Source organism: Mastomys coucha, unplaced genomic scaffold (genome assembly GCF_008632895.1).
Source record: "Mastomys coucha isolate ucsf_1 unplaced genomic scaffold, UCSF_Mcou_1 pScaffold3, whole genome shotgun sequence".
NCBI lineage: Eukaryota > Metazoa > Chordata > Mammalia > Rodentia > Muridae > Mastomys > Mastomys coucha.
Window position 1 is genome coordinate 94,740 of NW_022196909.1, and position 25,751 is coordinate 120,490.

Consider the following 25,751-nt stretch of genomic DNA (forward strand, 5'->3'; position numbering starts at 1 on the left):
TTTGGAGGGGAAACTGGGAATGGAGAAATTTACATGTAAATAAAGAAAATATCTAAAAAAATAAATAAGTAAAAAGAAAAAAAAAAGATGTAAGCAGCAGAAGATTGCCTTCTCAACTGAACCTTCCGTGTCTATTCCTGGGACAGCTTTGGAATCCCACACCCTGCAGTTGTCACGATGAGACGTCTTATTTAAACTTTAAATATCTGTACTTTTGCATAAATAAAGAGAGCATCCAATAGCTTAAAAACTATCAAAAGAAAGCTAAGGCCAGAATGATTCTCTTTGCCAGAATCATTATACATTATTAAACTGCAGAGCACCCATTCTGCACAACAGCTCTGTAAGAAAATATCTGCTTTATGACTCGTTAAAATTGCTGAGGGCTGTTATGAAAAATGTATCTTTTAAAAATAAGATTCTAAATATATTTGAATGTTGGAAACCCACAAGATGGGGGAAGGTACTGTTCTAGGGACACTGTGAAACTCATTTGTTGATCAGGATTAAACTCAGGATTTAGTGCCTAGAGATTGCTGATCCTGATTCACAGCACAATCAATACAGAAGTGAATAATGCTAACATTTGGATCTGTCTTGGACTGTGAAGGTTTCTGCTCCTGATTTTAAAGCAATGCCTTGGCACCAGAACAAAACACCACTCATCAGCTCCCTGGGGCTAGAGAATTTTTAGTGTCTTGGTGCTTTGAGTCTGACTTCACACACACTGTGAGCTTTTATGGGCCTGGATTACAAGTGAGGCTGTTCCTGGATCCCCAGCAGAAAAGCATAAGGCATTGTTCACATTTTTTCTCTCTCTTCCATTCAGCAAAGAGCAAAAGCAGTAGAGAGCAGTCCTGCATCAAAGCAAGGAAGAACTTGCTAAGACAAAGATGGGAGAGGACTGCTGATGTGTATCTAAGTCACAGACCGAGGAAAAGAACTGAAGATCTCTTCACCAGGAGAGATGTCTCGTCCCGCGCACAAAAGGCCAGAATATCACAAAATAGTAAGACCTTTTTGTCAAAGAGCAAATGCTTTCTTGAAGGATGTTTCGTGTGTTTGGAGGAAGTGATGCTGCTACAAGTAGGATGTTTCAGTGAAGCAAGGATAGTGCTTAGTGAAGGGCCCTTCTGGAAAGAGTTAAAGCATCTCTTAATGCAGCAGAGTAATAAGTTTTTATACAGATTTTTAGGGTATTCTTTGCCGATGGATGACTTGAATAAAGGTATCAAATAATCCTTTTGCCTCTAAGATAAAATATGAGACCATTAATCAATTCTTTATATTTCATGTTATATTAAGAAGCAAATAAAATGTAAAGTCAATTCTGTATAAATTGAATAGGAAAAGGTCATCAAAACACTAGGAGTCAAAAGACTGCCATTAAAAATACACTGCCTTACTAAATGTGTTTGTACTTGGCATGAGCCATCGTCCTTTTTATATCTTCTGAATTCACTTATTACTAAGACTTTTTTTTGGCATATTTTATTTAAAACAATACTTTTGTTTTTTTGTTTTTGTTTTGTTTTTGCTTTTTAAATGTTTTACCCTAGCATCAGTAATTCAAATGTTACAGGTAGGAAAAGTTAGGATTCTGTTTAATGCTGTATTAATCATTTCAGGGACTGGTGGAAATTTAGTGTTATTGGGTGACTTTATCCCTGTGCTCCCAAGGCTGCATTGATACCTACTGTGTGCCACAGTCAGAAATGCCTACAAATATTCCATCTGGCACCCTGGGCTCTTGAACAATTTGTCTGTTATCTATCAACTGACCAAAAATATATAGCATGTAATTCATATTGTGCCTAAATCACTACACACATGCACACACACACCAGTTAAAGCCTTTTTATACTAGTGTACTCAAAACCACTGAAAATAATTACTGGAGTTTTATACATTGAAAATGATTGATTTTATTATTTTAAAAACCATAAAGAAATTCCTGTTAATATTTCTTGGGATGTGTAGTAAGTCCTACAAAGATATGCTAGATATACAGCTGAAAATATAATCTCTGGTCATGATGCAGGATGAAAAACTGGACATGTAATTAAAACTTATGAAATAATATGTTTCAAGGTGTATTAGTATATCCCATGAGAGAGAGTACCTGAGACTCAAGGCTATGAGAGATAGAAGAGGCACAATTTCTTCTCTCTTCTCTGTATAAATCTTTTATATAGAATGAAAACAAATACATTCCTACTCTTCCTCCCTCTCCCCATTTCCTTCTTCCTCCTCATCCTCTCCCTTCCTTCTCCCCTTCTCCTCCTCCTCCTCCTCCTTCCTCTCCCTGCCTTCCTTCTCCTCCTCCTCCTTCCTCTCCCTGCCTTCTCCCCTTCTCCTCCTCCTCCTTCCTCTCCCTTCCTTCTCCCCTTCTCCTCCTCCTCCTTCCTCTCCCTGCCTTCTCCCATTCTCTCTCTCTCTTCCCTCTTCCTATTGTCCCTCCTTCCCCGCATTCCCATTTATTCATCTCTTTGCTACAGCACTGGCACACAGTAATATTGGCTTTGCTGTGGCTTCTTCTATGCTAGGTAGAAACTTCATGTATAAATCATGGGTATTTGCTGAGTTCTTTGTTGAGGTTCTTGGAAAAGAGGAATAAACGTGGGTTTTAGTGACCCTCAGTGTTAAGTTAACATTATTTTTGTTCATGTCTCTTGCTTACATCCATTCTTTCCTGGTAAAAATACTAACATTATTTTCCTATACCTGAATTGTATATATTACTATAATACAAATTAACATGTAACATAAGTTAATTTATAATGTATATGCTACATATACTTTTGACATTTTATTTCTAGTTTCCACATAAATTGGGCCCATATATAATAACTAATACTTAGATTCTTTTAAAAATTATCAACAGTAAATATTTCCACTTGATAGGGAAGCATATTTGTTAGGATGTAAATCCACACATTTCATTTAAATGTCCCCAAATGGAGACCCTGAAGAATTGGATTAACTTTGGAATTATTTGTATAAAAAGTCACAGTGTTTTAGAGAAGTTATTTAGTTTAACAGTAATAATTTTATTGTTTTATAAAACCATTCACATCCATCTTTAGAATATGAACCTATACATTTTCAGGTCTCTGCTCCCCGGCTTAGGAAGCTAGGACACTTTATGGTAGAGCTAAGGATGGCCGTCCTAGCCTGGAGTCCATAATGACCCCTTACAAAAATCTAATACTGTATATGAAACAAGTTTCTTTTTAGTAGATGTCTGCTCCCTCTACACATGTACCTCCATGATTAACTCTGTGGTAGAGCTGGAACATGGAGTAAGAGGAGCTCTCTGGCTTCTGATGGCTGGCAAGTTGTGTCCTCATTTAGTCTGTAGGATGGACAGTGTGGAACATGCTCTCCCCGGGCTTCCTTCCCTTTAATGGTACTGTTTCCTGGTAGAAACAAGACAGACTTTTTAAAACTGATTAATCAAATTTTCTTTTCTGATTCCTTTCTTTTCTTTCTTTCTTTTTTCCTTTTTTATTTTCTAAATGAGGCATTACTGGACTTCTTTTTGCTTATAAGTCACTCTAAAAATTAGATCACAATTTTGAGTTCTATGTTTTTTTTTAAAGAAGAAGCAACTAATGTTTATATTTGGCTTCTGTAAAAATTCTTCTCTTCTCTTTAAGCAAAAAGCAAAAAGAGATCCAGCTGGCTGACTATTGTGGTTGATCACCCTGCAGTCCTTCTCGGCAGATCTAAGAGTCAGAAGAGGCTATGCAAACTCACGGCGAGCCTCATCAGTTATCCATTCCAACTGAAAACAGGGAGTGGGAAGCATAAGCGGTCCCAGAATAACAATAATGGTATGAGAAATGAGCAGTAACTTCTCCCCATTAAAAAAAAAACCAACCCACATCATAGTATGCGATAGTTCCAAATGTATAGGGCGATGCTCTCATGTAAGAGCATCCACTTCTCTCAGTCCAGCAATGTGTGTAGATGCAAACAACAGCTTGAGAGTTCAAATTGTTACAGTAGTGCTAGGATGGAAAGGAGAGCCAATGATCTCTGAGAGTGATTCCAACCCATAGATTAAAAATAAATGACACACAAAATACTGTCATAGCTGCCTGTAACAAAACCATCCACATTTCCTCTACAGAACAAAGACCTTTTTGTGCTCACCTATGGAGCTCTGGTTGCCCAGCTATGCAAGGATTATGAAAAAGATGAAGATGTGAACAAATACTTAGATAAAATGTAAGTGGTGTTCTCGTCTTAGAGTATTTATTACTTGTTGATATCACTGCATTTTCCTGTTTCCAATGGCTTGCTCCACTTCACCAGCTCTTCCTGTCTTCTATGAGCCACATCTGAGAGTTGAACATGATTTCTTATAACAGCTTAAATAATAGAAAAGAATTTTTCTCTAGATCTGTCAAATATAGACTTCTCTTCCCTAAGGTTTGACAGGATTTCTCTGTTAGTCACTTATGAGCAACCAACGTGGTAGAGCAAAGGTATTCTTTTAGTAAGATGACAGAATGTATGGTTTCATTTTGAATTTTCACAATTCCTTTCAATGACTCATATTGTGATTTATAATATGTAATTCCTTACATAAGCAGAGGTGGCCTCTGGTGGATATGGAACAAACAAGCACACAAGCAGAAAACTAATAGTAGTTGCCCGAGAAAATCGATGTATGAGGGATTCGATGGAAAGGAGGGGGTTTTCTTTTCTTCTTGTTTTGCTTTGTTTTGTTTTTCTTGTATAGTACTTTCACTGACTGAGCATTTTAAAAAAGCTCTTTAATAGAAAAGCCAACCTCTCCTTTTTATAAACAAAGCCCTTTTCCTTTTATTTCACTAGTGAAGTTTCTTCCAGCTTATATTCAACTTTCTAATTTCCCACAAGGAAGTATATGATCAAGTTATGGCAATATTATCATTCATTATAGTGTTTTTAAATACTTTATGAGTATATATGTATTACCATAATGATGGGTTTCTCCGTGACTCCTTCATCCTTGTTCACAGTGTACTTTGATGGATCCACTCTCTATCCTTGCTTGTGCTCCTCTGTTCCCCTTCCCTTTCTCTCCTAGCCCCACTTCTGCTTTCTCGTCTTTTGTATACCCTGTGAGTTTCATTGGGATTATTTACAGCAGAGTGTGCACCTTGCATGTGGCCATACCATGGAACAAAATGTCTCTCCCTCCTCCATCAACCATTACCTGCATAAAGACAGAAGACTGGGACTCCTCCCCCTTTTATAAGAAGTGGTGCCGGGCGGTGGTGGTACACGCCTTTAATCCCAGCACTTGGGAGGCAGAGGCAGGTGGATTTCTGAGTTCGAGGCCAGCCTGGTCTACATAGTGAGTTCCAGGACAGCCAAGGCTACACAGAGAAGCCCTGTCTCAAAAAAAAAAAAAAAAAAAAAAGTGTTGATTGGTCCACTTTTGTACAAATGGGTGTATGGTTAGTTACAGCTGCTCAGAGTGCAGTAGTCACTTCAAGCCCAAAGGTTGGCATTCCTTATCTCTCCCCATTGCTCCAGCTCTTACATTCTTTCAATTTCTTTGCCCTCAATGTTAACTGAGCCTTGAAAGGAGTATTCCTTTCAAGGAATGAAAATGAGGTCCTACTTTTGGCTGGGCATTCAATGGTCATTTATTTTCAATATTTAGAGTACACCTGAGTCATTACTAACAACAAAGAACTTCTCTTACCAAACCCAGCAGGAGCACTGTTATACAAATGTAAACATGGTCATTTATGAAGCAGTTTGATACGTCCATCATGTCCACATAGCCAAGCAGCAGCAGTAGCTTCCCTAGCAGGGTCTAGGAGCTCCCCAGCCGCAGGCTTCTGAGTGGGTTTATAGTCTTAGACATGAATTCATTCTCATGGAGAAGTCATCAGACCTGGTTAGAGAGTGGTTACCACGCCACAGACTTGCCAGTGTCACATGGCTGGAAAGTATCGCTGTTCACAGGATCCACAGCTGAGTAGGACTGCTAATGACAATGCTCCCAGCAGCCTGCATAACACCCAATACTGTGATTGTGGCTAGTCGGGAGGAAACGTCTAGGCCAGGGCTAGCTTGATTTATCTATGCCTTGTGAACAATATGCATAGTGTCTTTAGCAATAATTCTTGACTTGGATAGCTTAGTTTTGATGGGAAATGAACAGCACGAGTAATTACTTGTATTGTTTTAGGACCTCAACGACCTCTATAGCCAAAAACTCATAAGGAGGTAGCCCAGCCTTGGCCCTGGGATATTTGTTTAAAAACCTGTGGCTTCTGGGAGCAGTTTAATCCACCCACATGTGATATAGTCCTTAAATTTGTTTTTAAAATGATTTATTTATGAGTATACTGTGTGTGTTTGTGTGTAGGAGTGGGTGTGGGGATGTGTGTGCTCATGCACATGCTGTGGCATGTATATAGAGGTCAGAGGGCAATGTTAGAGAACTGAAACAATTCTCCCACTTTAGGGCTCTGGGGATCAAACAGGTCATTAGGTCTCTGCACAGACACTTCGACCTACTAAGCCATCTTGCCAATTCTCTACCTTAACTTTTTTTTTTTTTTTTTGAAACAAGATATCTCACTGAACACAAAACTCACAGATTGTCCACACTGGCTGGCTGGTAAGGTCTTCCCATTCCCATGGTGGTAGAGTTATAGAAACATGCCACTATGCCTAGCTCTCACATATGTGCTGGTGACCTGAGTTTTAACCTTCATGTGTGCATAGCAGGCACTTCATTGACTGAGCCACCTCCCCAGACAATCTATAATCATATTTTTGGATTGGCTTATCAAGTCAGATTTTCTTATAGGTTTTTCATACACTGTGGGTTTTTGACCCAATCTGATGACCTATTCTCTCCCCATCTGCCAACTGCCCTTCCCATCTAAACTGTCCTAGCTCTAGAGTTTTTTAACCTCTTAATTATGGACACTGGAAAGCAATATATCAGAATAATGACTAGGAAATATGTATGGGTTATAAGATTTATTCAGGCTGGGTGAAGGGGAAATTGAGCTTAGGTTTCTAAGTGTATTAAAAAAGGTCGATTAAATGTGTGCTCTTTGGCTGGTGGTTTGGTCGCTGGGAGCTCTGGGGTGTCTGCTTGGTTAATATTGTTCGTCCTATGTGGTTGCAGACACCTTCAGCTGGTAAGGGCTAATTTAATTTATCCTCGGTTTAATACTTCCTGGAGATTCTCAGAGGAAACTAAGCTAAGAGAAATTTGGGGGAAAATGAAGCTAGCATATCTAGTAAGGAGTGGTTCCATGAAATTATCTTTAAATTACCATGAGCTTTCAAAACTGAATAGGGGTTAAAAAACTGAAAGACTAAGCTGGAGCTGAAGTAGAACAATTCTTTAGATAACTTAAGAAAATATATAAAAATCTAAATTGAAAAAAAAATTGAAGGGATAAACATGTCAGAATGAAATTGATGAACCGGATCTAAGAAAATTGTTGAGTTTCCCATCACAAGCACATCTGTAATTTTGATTTAATAAGGCCAAGCAGATATTTACAGGAAAAAAAAAAGGGTCCATTTAAAAGGGTGCTTTTCCAACATAAGGGAAAGCTTGAAAAAAGCTTTAAATTCTTATTTTCTTCTATTTCCATGTTCTTGTACTCTTCTTCGGGGAGGGTTCTTTGAAGTTATAGTACACTTAGTTTTGTTGCATTTCTTGATAATTGTATTTGCAAAGAAGCAAACTTCCAGAGGGCACCTACAGTACAGCCTCCTCCTTCCCTCTGTCAGCTGGATGAACTGCCTGACGTTATAAGAGCTGACATCATTGGTTAAGCTTGTGACACAAACGTCTGAGAGAGCATTTGCAGAAATGATCCCAAATTATTTGATTTTTGTTAGTTGATTTTGTATGATCTTGTGAATTAGCTGCAGAATACAAAGAAACTCCCCTACTTAAATAGAAACATGTTTGGAGAGCTGAGTGTGTGACTTAACAGTTAAGAATGTGATAGTGGGCAAAGAGTAACATTTGAGATGCTGTAGCAAGGCCTTGCTTAAGGAAAAAGGTTTCACATTTGAATATTTTGAATAGCTTCTAAGAGCATTTTACACTGTACATATCACATATAAATTCGTGTTTTGTAGAAAAATGTCCTTTGGTAGAAGCAAAATATATACCTAACGGTGTGTGTATAGTATGTGCATTTTTCATCCCTCTGCCCATGGCTGAGCTTATAGCTATGTATTTATAATAATTAACAAATACTGGGCTCTTTCAAGGTCCCCGTTCCACTGTCTTTTGGAGCAGACATTCTGCTCTTGCCTTTGCGGTTGTGAGCTGAGCCTTTAATGGCTGAGCCATCTCTTTCTCCTGCACAGATGGTCTGCTCTTAATAAATAGTACATATCAGTAGACTTGGTGAATTATTAAGGACTCTGACCTCAAATCCATTTCTCTATAACTGCCAAGCTACCCAAGATCCTCTGCATTTCAGGTTCCAAGGCCCAACTATTGCCTTGGAAAATACCAACTCTAATTTTCTTGGGTTTTCTGTTGCTTTGTCCAAATGGTTTCGTTTTTCTCTTTCTATATGGCCATGAAAGTAAAGGCTGCTTTTTGGCTGATGGTTATGAAAAGTAATATTCCTTCTTTTTCTATGTTAAGGTCTTATTTGTGTAACTGGATTAGAGATTCTTAAAAGACGAAGCCTGTGGCATCTTTTGGTGTCCTTAGAAATTTAAGTTCCTCAGGCTGGAGAGACGGTTCAGTGGTGAAGAGCACTGACTGCTCTTCCAGAGGTCTGAGTTCAAGTCCCAGCAACCACATGGTGGCTCATGACCATCTGCAATGGGATCTCATGCCCTCTTCTGGTGTGTCTGAGGAGAGCAACAATGTGTTCACATACATAAAATACATACATCTTTAAAAAAAAAAAAAAGATTTAAAGAAATGTAAGTTCCTTAAGGTGTCTTGCTCAAGGAGGCTGTTGAGCCATCTTAGCCACTTACCCCATTAGGTTATGGAACCCAAGTGAAAACCTTCTGAATTTTACTTTAGCTACTATTATATTGTAGCGGCTTGGGTGGAGTTAGTAGTAGGTAAATATGCACCTTCCCTTGGACCTATCATTCCAAATTCTATGGAGTAAAATTGTTTTTCTGAAGTTGCTTGCCAACCTCTACACACACACACACACACACACACACACACACACACTCACATGGAAGAGGTGGAGAGGGGAAGAAGAAGAAGGAGACGAGGGGGACAGAGGAAAGAGAAAGGGAGATAAACTCAAGAAACTTAAGAGCTAAAACCTTTAGTGGCAGCAAAATATATCTCTCTAGTTCCTTCCCTTCTTCCTAACTCGGCTCCTCTTACAAATGCAGTTCCCCTGCCGTGTAAGTACTCGATGAAAAGCCTGATTATCTAGGGTCACACCTGCAAGCAGAAGTTAGCAAGGATCGTACTCTGTTTCACAATAGCTAGCAATGAGAAATATTAGGCCACAGGTAAGCATCGCTGAATTTACAGTGAAGTTTGGGCTTACTCTCACCTCCAGTTAGACTCCTCTGCCTGCAGAGACTAATTAATATTTCCTGGACGTGCTGATCTCTGCTTCTGTAGTCTGCAGAACACACACAAAACCATTACCTAAGACACCAAAGTGTTACCTGTTACTTTGGGCCTAGTTTGTTATCTGCCAGGCAAATCATACTTTACTTTATCCACAGGGGTTACAGCATTGGAACACGGCTGGTGGAAGATTTTTTGGCTCGATCCTGCGTGAGAAGATGTCATAGTTATTCAGAAATTATAGACATAATCGCCCAGGTAAATACATTTCTGGTTCTGTCAATGTGTCTTGAAAACATGTCAAGTATGAGGGTATAAACCTATAATCCCTATAATATTACTATTTGGGAGGTTGAGGTGAGAGGATTTTGAGTTCTAGGTCTGTGCTAAATAGTGTGTTCCAAGGAAGCCTAAGCTACATGAGATTCTGTCTCAAAAAACAAACAACAATAAACAACTAAAATTCTTTCTGAGTCTTCAGTTCTGACTAGACAGGTTCCATCTGCATATGTTGCTAGATGTTGAGAGAGGAAATTATGATAGAAAAGCTTTTTATTTTCATACAGACATATAACTATTATGAACTGAAGACCAAGCTTCTGAATTGACTTCATTATGTGTATGTGTGTGTGTGTGTGTGTGTGAGAGAGAGAGAGAGAGAAATTGTGTGTACATGTATATGCGTATGAAAGAGTATATATATATATATGTATGTGTGTGTGTTATGTATGTGTGAGTATGTGCATGTGAGAGAATGTATTTGTTATGTATATGTGTTGAGTGTGTGTGAGAGTGTGTGTGTGTGTGTGTGTGTGTGTGTGTGTGTCACATTGGTAGCTGTTTTACAGGAGATTGGGAAGGTGGCTTGGCTGGTGAAGTATCTGTTACACAAGCATAAGGACACAAGTTCATACCCCTAGCAGAGTTGGAAAGTTCTGGGATGACCTAGGGGTACCAATCAGGGAGCCATCCATTGTAGATCAATCTGCATAAAGAAGTTTCCAATGGGAACAACATCCCTGGCATGTTTTGAAGGTTGAGAGTCTTGGAGGCTAGAAGCAGCTGCAGAGACTCAGTCCTTTACTGAGCCACCATGTAGGCTTGGCAGCTGTGAAGGGAACAATTCTCCCAGCCTGCTGCCTCAGGTCGCTGACTGGAGGATGGAGCAGCGGAAGCCTGAGCAGACCCTGTGTGCGTCTAAGAAATAGTGAAGGCAGAGACAAGCAAGGCAGGGAGGGGTCAGACCCTAAAGTCTTCAGGCTTCTTCCTCTGAAATGAGCAGGCCAGGCCTTCAGAAGTCTCCTTTTCTGCCTCAACCTGCAGGTCTGTAGCAGCACACAGTTAAATTACCAAATTCATCCCATTGATCCCAGTGATGGCTCATTCCTTGATACCTGATTCTAGGTTCCCAAATGAAACACACACACACACACTCACACACACACACAAACAGCCTTTATATTTTGATATACCTAAAACAGCTCAGTGAGTGGGCCACTGCCTAACCTCCATGTGACTAATCCACCTCCCTCCAATATTCCCAAGTTATTACTTACTAAAATCTATATTCCATCTTTGCTGCCCTGGATCTGGTTGGGGAGCCCTCTTGGGAACCGTTCTTCCCCAGCATGCTCTCTGTCCCTCACTTTCTCAGGCATGGTGTCTTTTCTCTCCTTCTTCCAGCATGGTGGATCTCCTTCTTCATCTCCTCTCCCTCTGTCCCTAGCTTGAGAATCCTAAAAGTCCTGCCTCTGTCTGCCCTGCCCAGACATTAGCTGTCAGCATCTTTATTTATCAACCAGAACAAACTGAGTGCAGAGTCCCTGAGTGTCTTACCTTTGGACATGGGTGTGAGCAGCTTTGGGGGACAGTAACATAAATTAACATAAATTAACATAAGAATTCAAGCTGTTACACAGGTCTGAGATGATTGAAGTTCAGAGTCCCCAGATGACTTGAATTTCTAGGGGACAAGCTAGGTCCCTGATAGGGTGAATGTAGTTATGAAAATAAGGTTAAAAAAAAAAATGATACCAATCAGAGGAAAGCCATCAAATTTATAGGGAAATGGAGACTCTAAATCACCCAAGAGTTGCCAAAAATTCACAATCAGGTCTACAGATGTCTACCTCTGAGAAGTAAGGAAGCAGGTGCTGGTTTGTTTTGATTTTGTTTTGTTTTGTGTTTATAGAGTTTTGTCAGTTTCCAGTTGCTAGGCACTTTTTTTCTGGCTGTTGTCAGCGTCTCAGTGTTGGGGCTTCGGCTGCTGGTTCAGCCTGGAGTTTCTGCTCATTGGTGTTTCCTTTGCTTTGTTCCCACAGCACAATCCTTTGCAAGTGCTTTGTGGAGGTCAACACAGCAGGAAGGGCAGCCTTATAGCAGTCGTGCCCCTTATAGCAGTACCAAATGGAAAGGACTAGTTTTTACCAGCATCAGAAATTACTTCCTGACGTATATTTTTCCAAGACAAAAATACAGCTTCCTGTGCTTTACCCAATATCTGATGCATGTGCTAGCATCTTACACAGCCCTGATGTACGGAAGGCAGCTTGGAATTCACCAAGGCTAGCCCACCTTTCTCAGGACAACACACCTTTATCCAGCATCCTTTCATTGAAGACCCGTGGTTACTCTGTGACCTAGTACGTATGTGAGGACACAAGATAACATAGGAGGCCTTGGCATGTTGCAGAGTCTGGTTCACATAACAGACCTACTAATCTGGCCTCCCCCCCTTTTCTCTTTGAGCCCTGATATTTACATACGTGATGAAACTGACCCTTTACACGAATGGCTTTAACACTAGCACGCAGCACTAGTTCTGTGATTCTGAGTACAGGCACTGCCTTTGATCTGTCAGTCTCAGAGCATCTCTCTGAGAAGGCAGAACAGGAGTTGATTATAGACATTTTTCCAAAAAGAAAACCAAGTTCCAGAAAGAATATGATGGAAATGAGTAACATACATGAAGAAATAAGCTTTCAATACTAGAATCCAAACAAAAGTTGTTTCTACTTTATTATTATTATTATTACTATTATTTTATGGTTAGTGAATCATGAAGATGATATTGGAATTCAGCTCTCTTCCAATTTCAGCACAGTAAATTTAATACCATTAAACAGATTTAAGAAGAGAAGAAGAGAAAAAGGAATTCCTCTCCACACGTGTTGGCAGAATTCTGCAGCAGTGTTCTGTGTATGTGCATGTGTATATGGGAGTGCATGTATATGAAGTCCAGAGATCAGCCCCAGATGCCATTCTTCGGTACCACGTACCTTAAATTTTGAGATAACCTCTTCCAGTGAGGTTACCTGGCCAGGGAGCCCCAGGGATTCACCCATCTCATCCTCCACAGCATCTGGGATTTTATTAACATGTGTTATCTCATCTGCATTTTCACATGCTGCCACCCCTGGCTTTTCACATAAATACAGGAGATCAAACTCTGGTCCTTATGCTTCCATGGCAGGCATTTCTTCAACTGAGTTATCTCCCCACAACTTGAAAGTTTTTAAAATAAAATAAATTCACTAAAACAGTTATGTGGTGGTGGTGGGGAGATAACTTCTTGAAATTTCTTTGGGAATGGCCTTTACCTGAATTCATCCCATGTCTTAAATGTGCATATAAAGTTAAATATAAAATATGCCTAAGGGATAACAAGTTTCCAGAGTATTAAAAGCAAAACACCAGCAATAACTTGTAAAGACATATAACATGGGAATAAAAACTTCTTATACTTAAAGTTGATTTTTTTGGCTTGACATCTGAGAAAGAAAATGATTTTAAAAGCTCATTAGAACTCCATTCTAAAGTCATGTTTGTATAACAGTGGGTATTTTAATTTATTCTTTTGAATCTGTTCATGTGATCTTCACATTTTCTATTTAAATAATGTAACATACTCCCGTTATTTTTTAAAAATCAGTTAAGAGCAATAAGCAACCGAGAACTGGGTTTGTGCAGCGTGTTATTGAGAACTAGAGGTCATTTTCTGTCATGCACTGAAAGACTGGAGCTCATCTGGTCTGTCCTCAAAACATTGGGCTATACCAGGGAATACTGACTGTGGATCCAAGTGAGCTCCAGACTGAGTAATGCAGTAGCCCGGGGGTCCTTTAGCTTCCTCTGCCTGTTACCCTTAGATCCAACCCCACGTATTCATCTAAATCAGAAAATCAAACAGAAATAGACTTCAAAAGAAATTGGCTTCACTGCTAGCTGGTCTTATGTCAACTTAACCCAAGTTAGAGTCATCTGAAAAAAAGAGAACCTTAATTGAGAAAATGCTTCCATAAGATACCGCTGTAAGGCATTTTCTTAATTAGTGATTGATGGGGCAGGGCCCAGCCTAATACGAGTGGTGCTATCCCTGGGCTGGCCCAGCCTAGCATGAGTGGTGCCATCCCTGGGCTGGTGGTCCTGGGTGCTGTAGGAAAGCAGGCTGAACAAACCATGGGGAGTAAGCTGGTAAGCCGCACTCCTCTATGGCTTCTGCATCAGCTCCTGCCTCCAGGTTTCTGCCCTGTATGAGTTCCTGTCCTGACTTCCTTTGGTAATGCACAGCAATGTGAAAGTAAAATAAAAACTTTCCTCCAAATGAACCCTTTCCTCAGCAACTTGCTTTTTAGGTCAGGGTGTTTCATCACAGCATTGGAAACCCTAAGACAGCTTCTATAGCAGGAAAGAAATCCATGTCAGAACTTTTAGCTAGTTGTAATGGCATAAGCTATAATTCTAGCATTTAGGAAGCAGAGGTAGGAGAATCATGAGTCTATGACCAATTGAAGCTACGCAGAAGTTATACAGAAATTGAAGCTAGCTTCAGAATGAGACCCTGTCTCAATACAAAACAAACAGAAAGAAATCACTTTTTTTCCTATCAAAATTATTCTCCAAAGAAACTCTAACAAATAATTTATGAAGGTTATTCTTGAATAACCTTGTGGTCATACCTGGTGGCAATTTTCTCTCTAGAAATTAAAGAAGAGACGTCTCTACATACCAGATTATAAAGGAATCAAGTGGAAACTTTTGCCTAAGATGACAAAAGTCCCACATGTAATGTTCTTGTTACCTGTGCTCATTTGAAGAATGTTGTCTATATGCTGTCAGCCATAGTAAGATTACACTGCCAAAACCAAAAATAACAAGTCCAGTATGAACTAAGGTGTATGTTTAGTCATTCATGTTTTGGGGCCTAAGCCAGAACTTGGTACTTGGTAAAACTAAGTATTAGTTGGAAAGAGGCAAGGGTAAAATGGAAGAGGGGAGGAAGGGGAGAGAAGAAAAGAAAGAAATTTGTTGTTTAAGGCCTTCGGGACAAGAACCTTTCTCTAGCAGACAGGGCCATGGCAGGCTCCTCAGAGTGTTATGGGCGCTCCCTCAGCCCACTTCATGAGGGTGCATGTTGAGGCCATACCTGGTGGCAGTTTTCTCTCTAGAAATTAAAGAGATGTAACTATGTAGCAGATTATAAAGGAATCAAGTGGAAAATGGTATATGAAGCATGAGGAAGGAAAGAAAGAGGGAGGAAGGGAGGGAGAGAAAGAAACAAGGAAGGAAGGAAGAAGGGAGGGAGGGAGGGAAGAACAAAGGAAAGAAGGAGGGAGGGAGGGAAGAACGAAGGAAAGAAGGAGGGAGGGACAGAGGGAAGGAAAGAAAGAGAAGCAGGACAAACAAAAAAATAGCAAGCAAACAAACACAGAGAAAAAGATTAATATCTCAGCCAAAGAGGCGAAAGGTCCACACACTGTGTTCCCCACTAAGAGGGCATGTTCTGCCTTTAACAGCAATAAAGTGTCTTCTATGGATGGCAGCCGCCAACTTGCACAATATTCAACAGGCTAGACACAAGACGGTCAGAGTTAAAATTAAAAACATGCAGGACGCCTGTTTTCCGTCACTCTCCTTTCTAAACACTTCATGTCTCATCAGCCATCTGTTATGTGTAAATTTCTCTGTCCTCAGTGAGGTTGCATTTCCACTCTGTCAACTTCTTAGCGATAAAAAGAACACTTTCCCATTCTCACAAACGGAGCAGCTGTCTCCTGGACACATCTTCCTTCCAAAACCTGGCTTTCAGCTCTTAATCATTTTTACTTCTTAAGAAAAAAAAAAAAAAACTTGCTCTCACCTGGAGTGATGATGTCACCTGCTTCAGGAGCGTTCTGACACAGATGCAAGGTCAGGCTTTAGCTATGAGCTCGCCCACAGATGCTTCCCTTATAATTAGCAGCTTTCATTAAAAAGACCTGGCCTTTGGCAGCATTATCTCATTAACCCTTTAAACTCTCTTCAGAGGAGGCAGGCTGTAAATGTGGCTGAGTCAGTTTTAGATAACTAGGACAAATTCAGATGGGTTTAATCATAGTTTATCCCCAGAGAGCATAGGAGAGGCAGAGAAGGAAGCCACGCCTGGGTTTTGCTTAGCTGATCTCTCAGACCAGACGCTGTGTGCAGCCCTCTGCCTTACTTCTGAAACGCAGAATGTCCACAAAGCCCACGGTGGCTGTCCTGCTTTCTGAGAAAGGGAGAGAAAGGATAAATTTCAAACAAATTTACTAGACAGGAAAGTGATTCCTCTGAATGAGTTAGAAGACTGGGTGAAAACAGAGGTCTCTTGAACTTGATGTCCACTCTGCCTTTTATTTTTCTGCCTTTCAGAGTTGAGGGGTGGGAAGTTTCGCGGTTGACAGAATACTCTCTTTCTCTTATTGTCTCTGACTTGGTGCCTTCCAGCAGGAGGTCATTCCATTGCTAGGGAGGCATCAGACCCTCCTTTCAATGTGTGTGTAAAATCTAGAATTTCGCCATCTAGTGGCCTGAAGAAAGTCTCACAGGACAGAAAGAAGGTGATAACCTAAATCTAGGTTTAATTTTCTGCAACATTAAAACAGATTCAGTTTGAAAATGTGACTTTACAAGTCCTTTTGTCTCTGTATTCAAGGGCAGCTACAAATATTCCCCAAGATGCATAGGTAGGCTTACAGAACAACATATCCTGGTTGCTTTTTTGTCAGCTTGTTGAAGGGTTGAGAGACCCTTCTACATGGATCACCTAAGACCATCTACAGATCAGGTAGTCACATTGTGACTTACACTATGGCATAATTACAGTCATGAAGTAGCAACAGAAGTAATCTCACCTCAGCACGAGGAACTGTATCAAGGGGTCGCAGAACTAGAAAGGTTGACAACCACTGAGCTGGAGTTATCTGGGAAGAAGAACCTACGATGAGAAAAATGCCTCCAAGGTATTGACTGTAGGTAAGTCTGTGGGCATTCTCTCGATTGAGAGCTGATGCAGAAGGGCCCAGTCTACAGTGGGCTGTGATAGCTTTGGGCAGATGGTCCCAAGGGTATATATAAAAAAGGATGCTGAGCAAGCCATGAGGAGCAAGCCAGTAAGCTGTGTTTCTCCAGGTCTCTCTCTGCTCATGGTTCCTGTGAGGTATACGTCAGATGCTGAGCAAGCCATGAGGAGCAAGCCAGTAAGCTGTGTTTCTCCAGGCCTCTCTCTGCTCATGGTTCCTGTGAGGTATAAACTCTTCCCTCTCCAGGTTGCTTTTGGATGTGTTCTTTTATAACAGCATTAGAATCCTAATTAGGATACGATGGCTACCACATCTGTTGGTTTAACAAGCCACTGATCAACAGTCATGAACAGCAAATTGTCTACACTAGAGATGTACCTTTCTCACTTCATCAGTATTTCCCAAATTGTCTACACTAGAGATGAACCTTTCTCACTTCATCAGTATTTCCCAAATTGTCTACACTAGAGATGTACCTTTCTCACTTCATCAGTATTTCCCAAGCAACACAAGGTAATGGATATCTGTGTATCACTTATATTGTATTAGGCATTACATGTGACCTAGAGATGATTTGGAGTAATCTAGGAGGTTGTGGGTAGATTTATCTTTTGTAAAGTGACCTGAGTATCCACAGGCCTTGGTATTTATGGGAACCCTGGAGCCACTCGTCTGTATAGACCACAAGACAGCTGTCATTTCCAATATATGTCAGAAGTACCATAGCATGGCATTGAAAAACTTCAGTAATAATATATTTTCTTCATAAAAGTTCAAAATAACTCTCATCTATTATTTATGTGTTTCTTACAAGACCCTTGTAGAATTGTTGTGAAAGAGCCCAATGGACTCGGTGTGTAACTGAGACACATGAAGCTGTCAGTCACCCATGAGAAAAGCCTCCTTGGCACAGCTTCCTGTATTCATTTCTACTGTGGCTTTTTGTTTGTTTGCGGTTTTGTTTTGTTTTGTTTTGTTTTGTTTTGTTTGTCTTTTGTTTTCTTGTTTTTGCTTTTACAAATAAGTGCTTCTTTAAAATATAAATTTGAAAGGTTTTCCTATTTTAATCATTCTTGAGACTGTAATGAAAATGTGTAAGTTGAAGTAGAATGGCCAGAGCTGACTTTAGTTGTTGAAAAGCAGTGTTAGGGAATTCATTTCTTACTTATAGATCATATGTCTTCCTGTCAGCTATAAGAGAAAGTAGGAAATACAGCCATACGGCCATCCTTGTCTCTGATCTAATGACTAGAAACACTTCCTTAATGACAAACTATATTTGGATTATCAAACACAGTCAAGGTAAGACATTACTACAACACGCTAAGCAGAAATTAACTCAATTTGTGAAATAAAGATGATATAGCCCAGGCTTGGCTAGAACCATCATAATGTTTTACAAGTTTAGTTCTGGGGATGCAGCTCTGTTCTAGCCCTTGCCCATCATCTAGGAAGCTTAAGTTCGATTCACAGCACAAGAGTCAGGGGAAGTCATGTAAGAACAGATGCTTTTTAAGTGCTAACCTAACCATGTCCAGTGATGTAAGGATTAGAAGACAGACAGTCCCCATCCTGCTCAGTCACAAGCCTACTGTGTGATCCTGAGCAAGTTACTTAGGCTGCTGAGGCCTCTCTCTCTCTCTCTCTCTCTCTCTCTCTCTCTCTCTCTCTCTCTCTCTCTCTCTCTCTCTCTCTCTCTCTCTCTCTCTCTCCCTCCCTCCCTCTCTCCCTCCCTCCCTCCCTCCCTCCCCCCCTCTCTTTCTCTCTCCCTCTCTGTCTTGTTGCTGTTATCCTGATATCCAGATTATTTTTATTTCCTCAGCTGCACTCTGGCTTAGCCAGCTTCTGGTGCATACCCAGTTGTGCTGAGTGTAGCTTCCAAAGCCTCCCTTCCAGTGTCCACATTATCTGGTTACTGTCTGTATTTCTAATTGCTTGGCCTTGCACTGGTGCTGCTCATCAACGTTAGGACAGTTTCTACCATTGGGTCAGGGTCAATGATGATTTCTCTGGGATGCCATAGAGACCAATTATCATTTGCCATTGTAATTAACATATCCCAGTGTTATCACATGAATAAATTTTTATTTTTTATTAGATATTTTTGTTATTTACATTTCAAATGTTATCCCCTTTTCTGGTTTCCTCACTGATAACCCCCTATTCCCTTCCCGCTTCTCCTGCTCACCAACCCAACCAGTCACACTTCCCTGTCCTGGCATTCCCCTATACTGGGGCATCACATCTTCACAGGACCAAGGGCCTCCCCTCCCATTGATGACCAACTTGGCCATCCTCTGCTACATAAGCAGCTGGAGCCATGTGTACCCTATGGTTGGGTTTAGTCCCTGGAAGCTCTGAGGTTACTGGTTGGTTTATATTGTTGTTCCTCGTATGGAGCTGCAAACCCCTTCAGCTCCTTGGGTCCTTTCTCCAGCTCCTCTTTTGGGGATCCTGTGCTCAGTCCAATGATTGGCTGAGAACATCCACCTCTGTATTTGAGAGGCACTGATAGAGCCTCTCAGGAGACAGCTATATCAGGCTCCTGTCAGCAAGCACTTGTTGGCATCCACAATAGTGTCTGGATTTGGTGGCTGTATATGGGATGGATCCCTAGGTGGGGCAGTCTCTAGATGGCCTTTCCTTCAGTCTCTGCTCCAAACTTTGTCTCTGTATTTCCTCCCATGGGTGTTTTGTTCCCCCTTTTAAGTTGGACCGAAGTATCCACACTTTGGTCTTTCTTCTTCTTGAGCTTCATGTGGTCCATGAATTGTATCTTGGGTATTCTGAGTTTCTGGGCTAATATCCATTTATCAGTCAGTGCATACCATGGGTATTCTTTTGTGATTGGGTTACCTCACTCAGGATGATATTTTTAAGTTCCATTCATTTGCCTGCAAATTTCATGAAGTCATTGTTTTTAATAGCTAAGTAGTACTCTATGATTTAAATGTACCACTTTTCTATATCAATTTCTCTGTTGAGGGGCATCTAGATTCTTTCCAGCTTCTGGCAATTATAAATGAGGCTGCTATGAACATAGTGAAGCATGTGTCCTTATTACATGTTGGAACATCTTCTAGGTATATGCCCAGGAGTGGTATAGCTGGGTCCTTAGATAGTACTATGTTCAATTTTTTGGAGGAACCACCAAACAGAGTGGTTGTACCAGCTTGCAATCCACCAGCAATGGAGGAGTCTTCCTCTTTTTCCACATCCTCGCCAGCATCTGCTGTTACCTGAGTTTTTGATCCTAGCCATTCTGACTGGTTTGATTTGGAATCTCATTGTTATTTTGATTTGCATTTCCCTGATGACTAAGGATGTTGAACATTTCTTTAAGTGCTTCTCAGCCATTCAGTATTCCTCAGTTGAGAATTCTTTGTTTAGCTCTGTACCCAATTTTTAATAGGGTTATGTGGTTCTCTGGAGTCTAACTTCTTGAGTTTTTGTATACATTGGATATTAGCCTTCTATCAGATGTAGATCTTTTCCCAATCTGTTGGTTGCCTTTTTATCCTATTGACAATGTCCTTTACCTTACAGTAGCTTTGCAACTTTATGAGGTCCCATTTGTCAATTCTTGATCTTAGAGCATAAGCTATCGGTGTTGTGTTCAGGAAATTTTCCCCTGTGCTCATGTGCTTGAGGCTCTTCCCCACTTCCTTTTCTATTAGTTTCAGTGTATCTGGTTTTATGTAGATGTCCTTGATCCACTTGGACTTGAGCTTTGTATAAGGAGATAGGAATGGATCGATTTGCATTCTTCTACATGCTAACCGCCATAGGTGTGTGGGTTCATTTCTGGGTCTTCAATTCTATTCCATTGATCTACCTGTCTGTCACTGTACCAATACCATGCAGTTTTTATCACAATTGCTCTGTAGTACAGCTTAAGGTCAGGGATTGTGATTCCACCAGTTCTTTTATTGTTGAAAATAGTATTCGCTATCCTGGGTTTTTTGTTATTCCAGATGAGTTTGCAAATTGCCCTTTCTAATTCTATGAAGAATTGAGTTGGAATTTTGATGGGGATTGCATTGAATCTGAAGATTGCCTTCAGCAAGATGGCCATTTTTACTATACTAATCCTGCCAATGCATGAGCATGGGAGATCTTTCCATCTTCTGAGATCTTCTTTGATTTCTTCCTTCAGAGACTTGAAGTTCTTTTCATACAGATCTTTCACACCAAAGTATTTTATATTATGTGTAACTATTGTGAAGGGTGTTGTTTCCCTAATTTCTTTCTCAACCTGTTTATCCTTTATGTAGAGGAAGGCCACTGATTTATTTGAGTTAATTTTATATCCAGCTACTTTGCTGAAGTTGTTCATCAGGTTTAAGAGTTCTCTGGTGGAATTTTTGGGATCTCTTAAGTATACTATCATATCATCAGCAAATAGTGATAATTTGACTTCTTCTTTTCCAATTCGTATCCCTTTGACCTCCTTTTGTTGTCTAATTGCTCTGGCTAGGACTTCGAGGACTCTATTGAATAGGTAGGGAGAGAGTGGGCAGCCTTATCTAGTCCCTGATTGTAGTGGGATTGCTTCAAGTTTTTTCTCCATTTAGTTTGATGTTGGCTACTGGTTTGCTGTATATTGTTTTTTACTATGTTTAAGTATGGGCCTTGAATTCCTGATCTTTCCAAGACTTTTATCATGAAGGGATGTTGGATTTTGTCAAATGCTTTCTCAGCATCTAATGAAATGATCATATGTTTTTCCTTTTAGTTTGTTTATATAGTGGATTATGTTGATGGATTTTTGTATATTGAACCATCCCTGCATCCCTGAGATGAAGCCTACTTGATCATGATGGATGATCATTTTGATGTGTTCTTGGATTCGGTTTGTGAGAATTTTATTATTTTTGCACCAAAGTTCATAAGGAAAATTGGTCTGAAGCTCTCTTTCTTTGTTGGGTCTTTGTGAGGTTTATCAGAGTAACTGTGGCTTCATAGAATGAATTGGGTAGTATTTCTTCTGTTTCTATTTTGTGGAATAGTTTGAAGAGTATTGATATTAGGTCTTCTTTGAAGGAATGATAGAACTCTGTACTAAATCCATCTGGTCCTGGGCTTTTTTTGGTTGGGAGACTATTAATGATTGCTTCTATTTCTTTAGGGGTTATGGGAGTGTTTAGGTTGTTTATCTGATCCTGATTTAACTTTGGTACCTGATATCTGTCCAGAAAATTGTCCATTTCATCCAGATTTCAAGTTTTGTTGAATATAGGCTATTATAGTAGGATCTGATGATTTTTTTATTTCCTCATTTTCTATTATTATGTCTCCCTTTTCATTTCTGATTTTGTTAATTTGGATACTGTCTCTGTGGTCTCTGATTAGTCTGGCTAAGGATTTATCTATCTTGTTGATTTTCTTAAAGAACCAGCTCCTGGTTTGGTTAATTCTTTATATAGTTCTTTTTGTTTCTACTTTCAGTCCTGAGTTTGATTAATTCCTGTTGTCTACTCCTTTTGGGTGTATTTGCTTCTTTTTGTTCTTGAGCTTTCAGAGGTGCTGTCAAGCTACTAGTACATGCTCTCTCCAGTTTCTTTTTGGAGGCACTCAGAGCCATGAGTTTTCCTCTTAGCACTGCTTTTATTGTGTCCCATAAGTTTGGGTAAATCACACCAGTCATATTTTAAAAATCCTGCTTCTGATCTGAGCATTCAGCACTTTCATTGCCAAATCTGTGCAGAAAATCCCAAGTCTTTTGAAGTCTCTCATTCCCATGCTGCTTTAAGTGGGGATAGCACTGTGGCCATAGACTGCCAAGGCAATAGAAGGACAAAGATTGGAGATCAGCTTAGCAGGAGAGCATTAACATGCCTGGAACCCTAGGTTCAGTCTCTACTGCCAGCAACAACTAAATAATAGATTAAAACAGAGGTCTTTACCCAGAAACAGTTGTTTGCTGCCTTAGTAGGAGCATTGAAGTCTGACATTATAAAGCATTTTTGCATGAAAGTGCCATGGATTGAAAACCTCAGCGGTCCTTGTTGAAATCCTTGGAGACAGGACACAAAATCTATGCAATGGTTCCAACAAGGAATTCTAAACATAAAAAATTTAAACTGTATATAGAGATTGGTATATAGGGATTGGCTACCAAGGAAGGAACAATGCATACTAAAGAATCTAGGGGTAAGAAAGACACATTTTGAAGGAGAAAAGCCTGAAGCTCAGATGTGGTTGAAGGAAGAAAGATTCAGATCACAGACAGTAGAGAAGTTTCCTAGATCTCCAGGCTGAGACTGATGGTGGCGATGGTGCATGGGTTTTCCTATGAAGACATGAACAGACATATGTTCACTCTACATATCATCTAAATGCAACTTTGTGAAACAAGGAGTTTATTGATCTTACTTACAGGGGCATGGGTAAGAGGTATCCCATAGAAGCATGGGTGACTTGGGCAGCTACATCATGAAAAGCTTGCTGCAGCATAGGTAATGATTCACAAAGCCTGCATCAGTGGAGTTCCCTGCATGACTTGCAGGCGGCTACATTACTGAAGGATTCACCATACACAAGATATCTGCATACACACACACACACACACACACACACACATACATACACACATACATATATACATACACATATATGTGTGTGTGTGTGTATACACATATATGTGTATGTATATATGTATATCTGGGAAGGGATCTCCTGAGTTTACTAAATCAGAAGTTTCTTATGAGCCTCATTCTTCCTCCAGGAAGAGATGTTTCAAATCTAGAGTAAACACCTACACAACAGGTGATTAGACAAAATCATCCCATAGGGACTCCTCCATGGCGTGTAAGTGGCCTGTGGCTGGTACATTAGAAAGTGGACATCCCATGCACTGCCAGCTACCAAGGTAGGTGCAAAGGGAGAAAGGATGACTCAGACGTGTCTCCCCATCTGTTACAGTAGCATCTTCTGTTTGTAATGGCAGGAAGCTTCTATGTTCTAGATGGAGCAACACAGGACAGTCAAGAATGTGGTCATCACAGAGAGCCATTCTGATGAATATTCTATAACCATTGCTATGGCACTTTTTTACTTTTGTGGCTTTATGTTTGACCTCATCCCACCTTCTTTTGTGTTGTTGTTGTTGTTGTTTTTACACTCTGAATACTTCATGGTTCTCTAGGCAACTCAAGCTATGTTGTAGAGGAGCAAAGGGAGCCACATTTTTTTTTTCCTTTTCCCAGAGCATGCCACTGAAAACAAGCAGAGTCAGAAGGAGCACTGTTCTCAGTCAGTAAACTCTTCTTCAGATTCTGGATTTTTTATTGAACATTGTGGAATTTGTCAAATACAGCCACTGCCTCTGGTTTCTGTGAATTTCTTCACTGTGATAGCCAATTCTCTCCCTGACTCACTGTCATGGCTATTATCTCCAGTGTCGACTTTATTACTGTTAGAGGTACTACCACATGAGCGGATGGCCAAGAGCCCCAGGGTATTGCTGACCAAATCTGCTCTCTGTAATCCCAAGGACTTGACATACAAGACATGGTGGCAGATACTGTCCATAACAAGTGTGGTGTGAGCTCTTCGCTTAGCCTTAGTGAATATGTGAGGGCCCCATAGATGTTTAAGTCATGCTCACCTTCTGAAGTACCCGTTGGTTTCATGGTGGCCAAAGGATAAAACTCAGTTTGTGGGACAGAAGTTATAGATAGTGTGAAGATAAGTGAGCATAGAGCCACCTGAGGAAGGAAAGGGGACAGGTGACTCTGCTCCTTAAGTCCCACTGTTGTGAGAAGTGAGCAGAATACACCTTTGCATCTAACCTGGGCTGGTTTTTAACCTTTTTATTGATTCTTTGTGAATATCACATCTTGCACCCCAATCTCATTCATCCCCCTTCCCCTTCATATCCACCTCTGCCCTTGCAACCCCCAAAAGAAAACAAAAACAAAACAAACAAATAAATAAACAACAACAACCAATCTCATAGTGGAGGCTGCGGTGTGACATCTTCACTTGCAAATGTTCATTGAAATGAATCATTGGTCTGGTTCGAGGCCTCTGGCTTCTGCTACACTATCAATACTGGGTCCTCTTCAGGACTCCTCTTTGATATTTTATTGTTACCTTGTTTGATTTGTATTTCCCAGTACAATCTTCCATTTCTAGGCAATCTCATTTCTCTGTTATATGAGTAAGCTTATTAAATGGAGAAAATTGTCCAACATTGCTATTATTTAGCCTTCTCTGCCACACAATATAGACTTTATTAGGTGTTATCAACGTGGACTCAGAAAAAAATTTAAAAATCACACACACACATATATATATAGGGTACCTTTTTCTCTATTTTGTCCAGACACACAGAGAAATAGAGCTATGGTGTACATTCATCTATAGTTGAAGATTATCACCACCCTCTCCTGTTCTACCTTAGCTCCTACCAAATGAAGAATCCTGTGATCCAAGCATATTTGCTACATTGGAAACCCAGTGTTCGAGATATATCTGGTAGTTCAAAATAGCTAGACTTAAACGACAGCAGAATCAGGACAGGAAAGTATCTGATTCTCACTATCAAGTGAATTCATCTTGATGATTTCATCAAAATGTTTATTTTTACCATTGCCTATCCATATGACTGTGGAAAGTTTCAGAAGAGAAATATTAAATCCTCTACTCCGAGGTCGGCCACAATTGCAAAATGTAAACATTAAATAGGTAATTAAGTAATTGCTAATTATATTTTCACATTATTATGAAAAATGCTTGAAATGCATCCTAAAACTTATCATGGAGTCAAATGCTGTAGATTGACTCCTCATTGCCAGCACTAGGGTTTGTCACAAGGTGTCCTGAAGTGATTTCTGAGGTGTGATAGTCATCCCCAAGGTCAGAATTGGAAAACT

General features: G+C 40.1%; 1 protein-coding gene across 1 annotated transcript in view; it reads left to right on the plus strand.

Moving 5' to 3' along the window:
* The first annotated feature begins 838 nt into the window (after positions 1 to 838).
* The window catches only part of Trappc3l (trafficking protein particle complex 3 like), a 57,735-nt gene continuing 32,822 nt past the window's right edge, over positions 839 to 25,751 (plus strand). The window contains exons 1-3 of the mRNA XM_031347224.1: positions 839 to 1,009; positions 4,136 to 4,233; positions 9,712 to 9,811. Of these exons, the coding sequence (XP_031203084.1) occupies positions 968 to 1,009; positions 4,136 to 4,233; positions 9,712 to 9,811 (240 nt within the window). The 5' untranslated portion in view covers positions 839 to 967. The remainder of the gene's footprint in view (positions 1,010 to 4,135; positions 4,234 to 9,711; positions 9,812 to 25,751) is intronic.